The sequence below is a fragment of the Ochotona princeps genome, chromosome 7 (genome assembly GCF_030435755.1).
Source record: "Ochotona princeps isolate mOchPri1 chromosome 7, mOchPri1.hap1, whole genome shotgun sequence".
Classification (NCBI taxonomy): Eukaryota; Metazoa; Chordata; class Mammalia; order Lagomorpha; family Ochotonidae; genus Ochotona; species Ochotona princeps.
In genome coordinates, this window is record NC_080838.1 from 43014662 (window position 1) to 43027722 (window position 13061).

A 13061-nucleotide genomic window follows, 5' to 3' on the forward strand; every position below is an offset into this window, starting at 1 on the left:
GAATTTTTAAAAATCAGTATGTCAAGGATAAAATAAAAATGTTTAAAAGGTTGACATTGTGGCACAAATTAAACCACCACTGGCAACAGTGCCATTCCATATCCAAGAGCTGGCTGGAGTCCCAGCAGCTCTGCTTCCACCCCAGCCTCTCTGCTAATTTGCCTGAGAAGGCAGGGAAAGAAAGCCCAAGTGTTTGGACCCCTGCAAACTACACTGCTGGGGTTTCCTGGCTCCTGGTTCTGGCCAGGCCCAGACTTAGATGTTGCAGCCATTTGAAGAAAAAACTAAGAGAAGTAACTATTTCCTGTAACAGTGGAAATAAAAAGTTTAAAAATCATTGCTCAGGGATAACAACAAAAATGAAAACCACCTAAAATACCTTCAACTGAAAATATCCATAGTCTCCTTTCAGTCTTTTTCCTATGCATTTTTATATATAGACTTAGGAAGCCATGTATTTTATACCTAGTTGGAGTGGTGCACATAATTTTGTCTTCTTTCATTTAACATTTTTTACACATGAATAGTTTTCCATGTTACTATTTTGTCAAAAAACACCACTGTTATAAGTTGAATATTTCCTTTATTATATTCCTAAACCAGGATGTATTTTCTCCAAATTCCTTTTACTTTGGTTTCTACATAGATTTGTTAGTGTTGTTGATATTTTCTTTACTCTGGAAGAATTCTGACCACCTCAGATTCAACATCTTGTTTTTGGTTCTTGTTCTCCCAACTTTTAAGCAATGCTTTGCACCACAACTCTGGTATCCATGAAGACATTACTACTGCTTAAATCCACTTTTTGAATTTGCAGTGTGCCCTGTACCTGTCTGTCCACTCAACCCCCATCCATCTCACTAAATTATGCTGGAATACAAGATCAACCCTTTTGTCTCGCTAATTAGTGAAGGCAGTAGGGTTTTGTGGAGAGTGGTTTCCATGCTTTTCAGTTCGGCAAATCCTGACTTGAAATTGGCTGCACTGAACTCTAATGCCAAGAGTTACATAATTCCACGGTTAAATCCACTTGTGAACATGTTGCTCATATATACCTCTTCTAGGGATTTTTAATGACCCCTTAGCACATTAAAGTATTAAGAAGTCTTACAGTCAACTAACATGGCTAAACCTAGGATTTCTCAAATACATCTGACCTCAGAACATTTTTTGGTGTACATCTGCAATAACAAGACAGAGGACTAACATCTACGAAACACACGCCAAGAAACACTGGTGTGTCCCATTACTGGAAGAACTGGAATTCCACGCTGTATCCATGGACCTTAAGGCTGCTGAACCAAGCTTAAAGCAACAGCTCTGAAAATGTATCCGATTACATTTACAGTGACATGAACCAAAAGAACCAGAGTTCCTCAAATTAATTTTTAGAATATGTGCTTAGCACAGCACAGAAATTAAAATTGAAATGATACAGAGAAGATTAGCGTGGCCTCTGCATAAGGAGGACATGCGAATTTGTGAAGCATTCCATATAAAAAGTGCTGCATAGTTCATATTACACATAAAAGATTATTTTCTTACTACTTACTACAGAAATTCTTTCCATCATGGTTACTGACAGTAAACAAACTACAGGAAGTAGTTTACATGTCTTAATTTTTGACGTCGTAGTAGAAATTCACAAATGTTTTTACCTGGCTTAACTCTGACCCTTGAAACAACTCTGTGAGAACGGAAGGCTAGGAATTTTTCCTCCATTTTGCAGATGAGAAAATGACATAGAAAGCATAGTAACCAGGCCAAACTCATATAACTTGTAACTAATAAAGCTGAGAATCAAAACCAGGTCCTCTAACTGAATTCATTCTATTCTTAACAGTTATTAGAAATCTTCAGCTCCAAATGCTTCCTCCCTATTTTTATAATTCTTTTGTAGGCTTTTTGCTATTTCTCAACATTATGCTTAAAATTTATAAGTCTAGTAGACTTGGAAATTCCTAGAGAATATGCATTTTGAATGGCTATCTTTAATTATTACAGCATAAGAGAAGCACCATAATCTGAACTAATTGATCTTTTGGGGAAAGACTTTGGAAACCAACAGGTGGAATTTAGCTAGTTTAAGTACATGAAAGATTATTTACAGAGAAAAAAAAGAAACCATCTCCAGTATAAAATTTCATCTCGTTTGATTGAACAAATACGTTGGAGTGCTTTATGTACCAGACGCTGTGTGACCATTTGAGGAAAAAAACTCCTAGGGATTAAATAACTGCCCAGTGACAGCAGCCAATGCTTTAGACTACAAAGCATGAACAAAACAAAACAAAACACTCCCTTTGTGATTAGTATCAGATCAGATCTGACTATTAAGTGTCTTTTGATCCCATTGTTTGAGACAGATTTGAAAACCAAAGAATGTTCAAAGGACACAGCCAAAATTGCTAAGTAGGTTGGAAAACAGTGTTTCTAAGAGATTACTGAAACATAAATTACTGGGGCAGGCAGCACACAGGTAAGGCCACTGCCTGTGTGCCCACATTCCACACACTTCCAATTCAGCTCCTTGTTCAGGAGCCTGGAAAAGCAGCACAGGATGGTTTATGTACTTGCACATGTGCCTGTGTGGGAGAGCCAGAAGCAGCTCCTCTCTTCTGGCTTAGACAGGCTCAGCGCCAGCTATTACGGCCACTAAAGGAGTGAATCAGTGAATGAAACATCTTTCTCTGTTTTTCACTCTAATTCCAAATTTTCAATAAACACATCTTCAAAAAAAATACCGAGCCCAAAGAAGATGAGGCAGTTCCTAAAGATATTCCTTGAGTACACAGACTATGATATATGGAGACATTTTATCATAAGTACCTGACAACATATAAAAGATTTGTTTGGTAATTTCACAAATCATAAGAAAGACTGTCCCAACAGCACACTGGGTTACTGGAAACAAATCTAGTCACTTTTGGAGATACCATCATTTGGGATCCTTTAAACACTTTCATTTATTTTTATTGGAAAGTCAGATTTACAGAGAGGAGGAGAGACAGAGAGCAAGGGCTTCCATCTGATTATTCACTCCCCAAGTGGCCACAAAAGCCAGAGCTGAGCAGATCCAAAGCCAGTAGCCAGGAACTTCTTCTGGGTCTTTACCATGCTACCTTGTGGGCACAGGGTCCTAAAGCTTTGGACTGTCCTCCACTGCTTTCCCAGGCCACAAGCTGGATGGGAAGTGGGGCCACAAGGACATGAACTGGCATATGGTTCATGTGGAACCATATGGTCCATTTGGAACATACCCGTATGGTATCCTGGTGCATGCAAGGTGAGGATCTAACTGTTGACCCATAGTGCCAGGCCCTTTGGATGAGTTAAAAGGGATCTTGGAGTAGCATCTGGTACAGTAATTGCCACGTGGACATCTTTATCTCCTATTGGAATACCTGGATTTGAATCGCAGCTGTTTCTGGGTTTGGCATCCTGCTAACGCACACCCTGGGAGACAATGGGTGACAGCTCACATAGTGGATCTTGCCACCCATGTGAGAGAATCAGATTGTTAGGCTTCTAACTTTGGCCTGGCTCAAGCCTGGGTATTGTGACCATTTGGGGAGCGAACTAACAAATTCTGTGTCTGTCTCTACTTTCACATGCATCCATCCATCCATCCATACATACATACATAAATGCTTAAAATAAATAAAGAGGCCTCATAAGAACAGAACATTTGGCTGCTTAATTAGTGATGATTTAGATATAATTATCATTTGCTAATTAAAAATAATTTTCTAAAACAATCTTTCAATGAAAAGAAAAACAGAATTGAAGTATGGAGTCATTGTAGGGAGATTGGTAAAATTGTGGCCATAATCAATATCACTTGCAAATTCATAAAGTGAGTCAAGCCAAATTCTGGCTTCAGTGCTGGGGAGGACAACGATGGTTGAAGTTATTATGCAGAAGTGGATAAAACCTTCAATGAAGAAATGGTATGGAGGGGCCAATGTTGCAGTATATAGCACATTAAGCCACTGCCAGCCATGACAACAGACCACGTGGGTGCCAGCTGAGACCTGGATGCCCCAGTTCCCATTCTGCCATAGTTAATTTGCCTGGGAAAGCAGTGGTAGATGGCCCAAATTCTTGGGTGCAACACCTATGTGAAAGACCCGGATGGAGTTCTAGGCTCTGGACTCCAACCTGGCTGTTGCAGGCTTTTGGAGAGTTTACCACAGGATGGAAGATCAGACTCTGTCTCTCCTTCTTTGGCTGTAATTCTGTAAAAACAGTTTTAAGCTTCTTCTCTTGTGTCCACAGTGAATAGGCTCTAGTTATTTGTCATGAACGAAGAACTCAAAACTCTGTCCCTTTTCATGCATATACCCAAACTATGAAACAGCAAGAAGTGTCCAGAATTTTCTCACCAGCAGCCCTGACTGAAGATGTGATGGGCGTGGAAGTTAATTTCTGGTGGGAGTGTCCGTAGGCGGCAGTGCTATCTATGGCACGCAGCACCTTGGCACAGGATCAAGAAAATCACCTCCTGGGGCATGTCTTTAAGATCACACACTCTCAGATTGCATGCTCTTAAACAGAACCTAGCCAACCCAATTTTATCTCCACAAATGCTTTCTGCATAGTTTGATATTCTTTTTAATTCAAATGCATGTTGGTATGAAGAAAAATCAGAGTAAGACTTTTTAAAAAGGAAAAATACCAGAAGGAATACTCAAGAAAATTTCTGTCAGAATATATTTTTAACATTAAGTAGCTGTAACTCTTAAAGACAGAAGAATACTACACAACCCACATTTACTGATCGCTCTGCACATCAACAGTTCGCTGCAGAGGTCACGCTGCCTCCATTTCTGCGCCGTTGATGAGCTGCCTCTGTTAATCACAACACTCCCCCTCTCTCATGTCCTTTGCTCGTGTTGCTCAGAAAGTCCTCCCTGATTACTCCCCCCGCAAAGGCTGGCTAGGCACCCCTTCTACTCCCATGATGTCCTACACAAATCTTCCACTAACATGGTACCACTTGTCCTCTGGGTAGCTGTTTTTCCCACCAGCCTGTGACCATTCCAGGTTTGATTTTGTAAGACCAATGCCTAAAGCATGGCCTCACACCAGACAAGTACGCAACAACACTCACAGAGTGAACACAGATTAGAAGTAAAATGCCATGGGATACCGTCATCTGTCTCAACTCGCAAAGCTTACAAGTGAATCTGCCTGCTGGAATTCTAATACCGGATAAGAGTGGAATTTACCATACAACTTTGTGACATTCCTTTCAACTCTGCACACATTCTTTCCTGCTTTGACAACCACACTGACTTCCTACAGCTCTTGGTATTATTTGTCAATGGTGTTCTATCTCTTCACACACCTTTTTATGAGTGTGACTCTTACATAAGACATGGCCTGTGGTTGAAATGTCAACGTAGCATGCCTATTAAAAGTGCATTAACACTTAGGAGACTTACTGAATACATCTCCTCTGGGTTTCTGAGGATCTGTCTGTATCCTGTTGTCCACTGTAGTCCCACTGGCAGATGTACTGGTGGCTGGTGCTACAGTGGTCAGCCTGGTGGTTGGCTTTTCTGGGATTGGTGGTGGCGGTGTTCTGAGCTCTGTTGTCAGGGCAGGTGGTGGCGGTGGTGGTGGAGTTGGTTGCATTGTTGGCTTTGGTGCAGGTCTTAGTGTTGGCTTAGCAGTGGGCCTGGTGGTAATGACAGGAGGAATATACGGAGTCTTCAGAGGCCACCTAGTACTTCCAACTTCAGGAATCCAATTGCTATGTCCTTCATCTCCATTTAAAATGGTACCATTTCCCTTTGGTGTATGAATTGGACCTGAAGGCTCAATCATGACTTTGGGGATATCTAAAAAAGTCAAAAGATATAAATTAGCGTATAACTATTTCTTCTTAAGAAATAAAACATTAAACTGTAAAAATAGACACATGGAAATGCCTCATGCCAATTAGTCCTATGTTTTGCCATTAGAAAATTTCCTACTGTAAGTCAAGCTAACTTTCAAATAATAAATATAGGTATGCTTATATATCTATACACACACACTTACTACATATAAGAGTGTCTCAAAAAGTTTGTAGATAGCACATTATCTTAATTCCATTTAATGAATTTTTTAAGATGAATTTATTTAGTATTTGACAGGCAGAGTTAAACAGAGGGAGAGAGAGCGATCTTCATCCTTTGATTTATGCCAAACGTCTGAACACACCCTGATTTCTGATGCAGGTAGAGGGTCCCAAGCACATGGGTTATCTTTCCCTTCTATCCCAGGCACATTAGTAGAAAGCCAGCTTGGAAGCAGAGCAATCAGGACTGAGCTGGTGCTCATAAAGTATCCTAGCATTGCAGGTAGCAGCTTAAATCCCTCACTACAATGCCAGCGCTTTATGAACTTTCTGAAGTACCCTCATATGTACCTTGACTCATCCCTCAGGCATATGCAAAACATGCATCAGTGCTTCCATAATGATTGTATTAAAATATTCATAAAGTCAAGCCTATCCATGAGATTTAAAAAATGCAAACTCTTTTTTAAACAGGTCTTTTTGAAATATGATAAAAGTAAAGGTTGAGTCTGTTAAGTTTCCTGAGGCTACATGTATATTATAAAATCATGTCCAGAATTGTCTAAAGACCAACACTTTCCTTACTTACACTTTATATGTGTACACACACACATACATTTCATGTAAAATGATTTGGTGAAATCTTCTATACATTGCTTTTATAGTTGCTTTTCCTGTCTGCTAATTTATAAGATTGCATTTTACTATAAAGGTCATCTATGGAATGTTTTTCCTGGATAATCTTCATGAAAAAGAATCAATATTTAATCTGCCTGGAAGGATACACTTCAGAATGTGAGTGACTACACAATCCTGCAAAAATCCTTTAATCCCCATAAAATCCCATGATTTTATGCCCTGTGGTTTTTAGTAAATATTTTACCTAAGTAATTTAAACATTTATCTGGTGTTACCTGAAATGTATGCTAAATTATGGATAGCCTTTGGTCTGTAAAACTTTCATGCAGGAGGGCATTATTTTTTCATGTTCATCTTCTAACATAATCACTGTTCTAAAGATAGCTTGCAAAAATCCTAAAAACTGAAAACATTCTGAACATAGAGGAAATACATATGGCAATTAATTTTAATAGTAAAGCGAGGAGGGATAAAACAGAAGAACAGGATATGTTGAGATCATCATCATAAACTTACATATTAATCATTTACTTATGATTTTAACAAAACATAATTTCTCTGGTAGGGCTCTATTGTTTCTACCTAAAGTGAAGCTATTAAGAAATTTTAGTAAACAATTTTGAATGCTTTACGATTACTGGGTCTAATTTTTTTTTAAATAATTGATTTGTGTGTGTGTGCAAAACACAGACTGACAGTACCAGCTGTGAGAATTGTATTTCTTTAGTAATTAATCTTGTTGCTTGTCTTCCCTAGCAGTGCCCGTTGTGCACGCTGGTGCTGGCGGACAAGGGCTACTCACACACACAGGTGAGCCCGTTGCCCTGGTATCCTTCTTTACATTTACACTTGTAGGATCCGTGGACGTTGTAGCATCGAGCGAAGCTGCTGCACTGATACTGCCCCAGGGAGCATTCGTCTATATCTGCAGCAGGAAGTAGGGAAAGAAAGGGCTTGGTTAGGAAATAAACATAATGAAAGATAATAGATTTCAAAAAAAAAATCATTTTTAAAATGGAAGATCAACAAAAGGAATCAAGCACACGTGGACCCAGGACTAGCAGTAATTGAATTAGACATCTACTGCTTTGCTTAATTTAATGACAATGTTCAGAGTTCTCTCCCACCCCTGACATCCCAGCCATCACCACAGTATAGAGCAGCATTCAGTGTTACGGGACAGAACAGTGCAAAGCCATGGCTGGGTTTCCTTACCATGACATTGGTATTTGCCGCCAATGTACATAAGGTCGAAGCCTTTATGACATTTGCAGATGTAACTTCCGAAAGTGTTGACACACTGCCTAAACCTAGGGCAGGAGGCTCTTCCAGTGGTACATTCATCAATATCTAGAACATTAGATAACTGCATCTTAGGAAGAATGAGTGCATGTTCAGACAGAGTGGTTTTTAAAATAAATAGCTGACTGCAAACTGTTGTCTCACACGCAGCAGCTTACCGTAAATGGGATCCAGCTGGTTTCCCCCAAGGGGAACATAAATTCCACACCTCCAAACTTCAAGGCATCCTTGTAAACCGAGTTGGTTTTGCACTGCATATTAGCACATACTGCACCTGTACCTACCTAGTTGCTTGATTCAGAAACATGAGTCATCCTTGACAAACCTTTAACTCCCAAATCATCAAGTCCCATTAATTCTACCTATGGGCCATTAGTTTAATTTGTCTTCTCTCCACCTTATTCACTGCCCTATTCCAAGCCACTTTCCAGCTCCTGAGTTTAACTCTCACAGAAGCCTCCAAACCACTCTTTTCTTGTCCATTTTACCCTCTAAAGTATTTCCCAACATGAAATATTTTAAACATGAAATTAGATCATTACTATGTTTAAAAACCTTTCTATTGTTTTCTGAATTAGATCCATGTCCTCCTATGGCCTGGAAGGCCTGTAAGAATTGGTCCTTTACCAACCTTAACACTTGCATCTCAGGTCACCACCCCTCTCATATTCGCACTCTGTGGTTAAAGAACATTAAATTTTTGTCCTAGTATTATCAAAGCTCCCCATTTTTAAAAGGTGTATCATTTACTTGAAAGAGTTAGAGAGGGAGGGAGAGAGCTCTCATCCATTGGTACACTCCCCGGAGAGCATCCAATGGCTGGGGCTCAGCAAGCTGAAGCAAGGGACTAGTAACTTCATGCAGGTCAGGGGGGAAGAGGGGGCCCAAGCACCTGGGCCATCTTTCTCTGCTTTTCCCAGACCATTGGCAGGGAGAGGATCAGTCAGATGTGGAGCAGCTGGGACATGGGATGCCAGCATAGCAGGCAGAAGCTTTACTTGTTATACCATAACACTGCCCACTGGGCCCTCCCCACTTATCTTTCTTAAAAAAAAAAAAAGGTGGGGGGAAGAAAAGAAATCACAATGTCTAAAAAAGAGAAAGAAAAAGAAACCCACACAAGCCAGTGTCTCTCCCACTGCAGTGCCCTGAAGTGTTTCCCCAAGACTGACCAACTCAATGTGGCTTATGACCCAAGTCAGTTTTCTCTGACCATTATTTTTTTAAATACACCCTTCTGATTTTGTCTTGGTATTTCATACTAACTCTTAGCACAGAAGTGACTTTAATGAGTGTTTGTTTCTTTCCTGTCTCCCTACTAGAATGCCAACTTTGTTGAGAAGCAAAATCACAACTGCTCTGTCCGTTTTCAAATATCCTATCACTTAGCACAATGTTTGAGACAAAGCACTCAATAAATATCTCTTGAACTACCAGATACTATCAGATCTAACACCTGCTAAATACTGTGCTAAGCTCTCTACATACACAATCTTATCCACCTCTCCCAGTGGTGCTATGTGGTAATATTGCCCTTTCAGAGATCAGGAGACACAAGCTCAAAGTAAGAAAAGTCTATTGATGAAGATTGCAGACTAAGCATATGGCAGAAGCAAGTTTGAAACCAAAGCCAGCATCGCCTTTCTAAAAACATCTAACCTCTACGGTGCAATAAATACAACCCAGCCATGTTGGTCTGTTCAGCTTCAACACTGCTTCCCTTTGCTTCCTATCTTCTGCAATACTGAGCTTTTCCTGTTTACCTAAACAGTGTGCTCCCTTGAATAGTACCTTTGCTTAAAGTCTCCTCCTGCCTCTTTTTGGAGAAACAAAACAAAACAAACCCAGTCCATTCACAAAGAGCGATCCCATTTGGAACATGTGCTTCCTGCTAAAGGACAGCTAATCATTCAGGGGAATTGCCTTGTCCCACCCCGGATCTTCCACTTTGCTCCCTTACCACGGACTGTCGACAAAGCTGCTCAATGCTACAACTCACCCACACAAGTCCTCCCGTCGGGAGCCAGCTGGAGGCCAGGGGAAGGACACTGGCATCGTGTTTGTCCTTTGACAACATCACAGCCATACTGACAGTTCGCCATGGAGCACGTCAAAGCACCTGGAAAGACAGTGGCTGGCTGACTCAAAGGAGGTTAAAAAAAATTAATAAATAAAATCTATACAGAAATAACCATGGCTTTCACTTGCCTTGAAATCACTAACAATCAACAATGAAGATAAAGAAGCCTCAATGATCCAACCTTGCACATTAAGTGAAGAGTGGAGGGAGCAACTGAAATCCCTTCCCACCCTCTGCTCCCCAGTCCCTCCACCTCACACCCACTTCCCCAAGGAGGATGACCCGGTGAAGCAGCTCTCTTAGCATCTGAGGAGGACCTGCAATCCTCTTGATGAGTTAAAAGACAGATTATCTCACACAGATTACCTGGAAGTTTTTTCAATGACCAAGGAAAAGGGATAATGGAGCTGTTTTCTGTATCACTCAAACAAAATGCTGATCATGACAAAAACATCCAAATAGTCATCACAATTCCCTGTTAAAGTTTAGAGGTGAGATAAAATGCAGTGTGCATCTCTACTTTCAAACCAAAGGTGGAATCCGAATGAAACTATTAAGTATATCTTTTTTCTAATACATTTTTATTTTGAATTTTGAATTATGTGATACAATCCCCCCCAAACTCCCACCCCATCAGATTTTTCCCATTTTGTTACAATAGTGTAGTCCTTCATAAGGAATCAATCTATCAATTTTATCAATCTTTTGAGTATACCCCGACATTGTTGGTACAGACAATGTCAGACAGTCCAGCATCCCATTGTCTATACGTGTCCAACAGTGTCATTGGGAGTCCACCTTTAAGTATATCTTGATGATAGGATGCTGGGCTGTCTGCCATTGTCTGTATCTATAATGCCTCTACACACTTGGATAGCAGAATGATGGACTTATGACTGCTTATGTATGACTACACTACTGTAAAACTATGAGGGAAATCAGCGGGGGAGGGAGCTCGAGAGAGAGGGTAAGGGAAATCCCAGAGCCTGTGCAATTGCATCATAAAATAAAAAACAAAATTTAAAAAAGTTCTTCAGGGACAGACAGCAAGACAAAATTTAGAGAAAATTCTCTAGGGACAGCAAGAGATTTCCATCCAATTGTGCAATGTTTAGGGGATCCTCACCACACTGGAACATGGTGTTAGAACTGTTCTCACCTTACTCAAAAGTTGCCATGGTCTGCTTATGCTAAATAAGTCAACTTTCTAAATTTTATAAAATACAACTCAATTAATGGATTATCAACAAAAGTTGAAATCATGGAATTATTTGTTGACCAAATAAACCTCAATTCAATGTTGAGCCTACAGAGAATTTTAGGACATTCTTTACAACATAAACACAACCAAATGATAGTGGCAAACACCATTCTTTTTTTTTCCTACAAAGATATGGTATTTGTTTATTTTTTTCATTTGGAGTAGTTTTTTTTTAAAGCAGACCATTATAAAGGTCTAAAAGTTTCTATACTGTTAGCAAGAAATGTGAAATGAGAAGATATTTGTGAGTTTTATAATCACTCAACAGTTCTAGTGGATTCTCTCTGAACACTTCCCAAGCAGTCACCAATGTTCTTGTTATAACTGGAATAGTTCTTCTAGTCCCAGATACAAGACAGGGTAAACACACTGGGGAAAAAATTTGGAAACAAACTTAGTTGCATAATTACTAGTTTGAATAACATTCCCAAATCAATGATATAAGCACCCACGATAAACAAATGTCATACAGCCAAAATGGGCACCACTTATTTTAATTTTCAATTCTGCATGCACACATATAAACACAAGCACACATCCTATTTAGAAGGGCCTGGAAGGCCATTTTCACAAAGGTTTGTCACCAGAGTGCAACAGCAGTCAAGCCAAAAGCACTTCCAAAACAGTGAAGATTCTTGACATACTTGAGCAGGACCCATCCGGCATAAGCATGTATCCGTTGAGACAGTAGCACTTGTAGCTGCCATAAGTATTCATGCACCTGTGCTTACAGGGTCGAGGCTTCAGGCCACACTCATTCAGATCTGAAAAGAATGTGGATTGAAACAGAAAAGTCACAAAGGTTCAGTATTCATTGCAAAACACGTAACATACTTCTTTATATAGAAGAACAAAGGAGAACAGAAGGTCCAGATATAGTAACCATTATTTACAGCAGGGAGCAAGCCTGCTCACAAAATCTGCATTTTACCAGTGGTTATGCCGGAAGTGATCAGGAGTCTGCTGGCCTTTAGGGAGCTGTAGACATAAGGGTAGAAGATTCTCTTCACACACACAGTTCTACCTTACCATCGCTGCCAAGAGCAGCACACTAACTTCTTACAGGGAGAGGTACTATCATCTGTTAGCTGCCTGATCCCTCATCTTCTCCAAATATCTAGGTTCTACTACCAGGCCACTCCCGACAGTGTGGCTTGTTCTTTGAATGTCTTTAAGGAGACATCACATGAGCAATTTTACTTTATAAGGAAGTACACAGAGTGTAAATCACTAGGCTGCTTTGAGTCTCACCAAAAGAACAATATAGCTTTAGAGAAAAGAATTCCTAATGCAGTTTTTCTTGTTTTGTACATTCTGTACTGATCTGAGATTAAAGAAGAAACTGCAGTAATGCATTCAAGTCACAAAATGAACTTTAAAAGAACATCCTCCAACATAAGTTAAGAAGGGCTCATGGATTTAAATACTACTGGGAAAAACATAATGAACTATCATATGTTTTGAAAGTATTGGTTTAAATATCAATATTAAATAAATTTCACGTAAGAAAATTTTCCAAGCAAAATTTAAAATTGCCTCAAGTGAACATGAAACTCCTAATGACAAACACTGGAATTAGTAATGCCCCAAATATACACTTCACTAGAAAGAAATGTGACTGCATGTTTATTTTGTCTGGAACTATCAACTTCAGCATCTTATTAGTGTAATTTAATTATCTATAAATCCACATCACTGAATAAGAAATATAC

The 13061-nt window shown here is 39.7% G+C and overlaps 1 protein-coding gene and 1 non-coding gene across 5 annotated transcripts in view; one reads left to right on the forward strand and one right to left on the reverse strand.

Annotated features, from left to right (window-relative positions):
• NPNT (nephronectin) overlaps positions 1-13061 on the reverse strand; it is a 70948-nt gene that overhangs the window by 19525 nt on the left and 38362 nt on the right. For all 4 annotated transcript variants that reach the window (XM_004594278.4, XM_004594275.4, XM_004594276.4 and 1 more), the window contains 5 exons: positions 11994-12113; positions 10008-10127; positions 7922-8056; positions 7509-7631; positions 5448-5846 (listed from right to left, as the gene is read on the reverse strand). In XM_004594278.4, coding sequence (XP_004594335.2) covers positions 5448-5846; positions 7509-7631; positions 7922-8056; positions 10008-10127; positions 11994-12113 — 897 coding nt within the window. The remainder of the gene's footprint in view (positions 1-5447; positions 5847-7508; positions 7632-7921; positions 8057-10007; positions 10128-11993; positions 12114-13061) is intronic.
• On the forward strand, positions 1398-1501 carry LOC118759047 (U6 spliceosomal RNA). Its single transcript, XR_004995955.2, has one exon. It is a non-coding gene; the product is annotated as a U6 spliceosomal RNA (small nuclear RNA).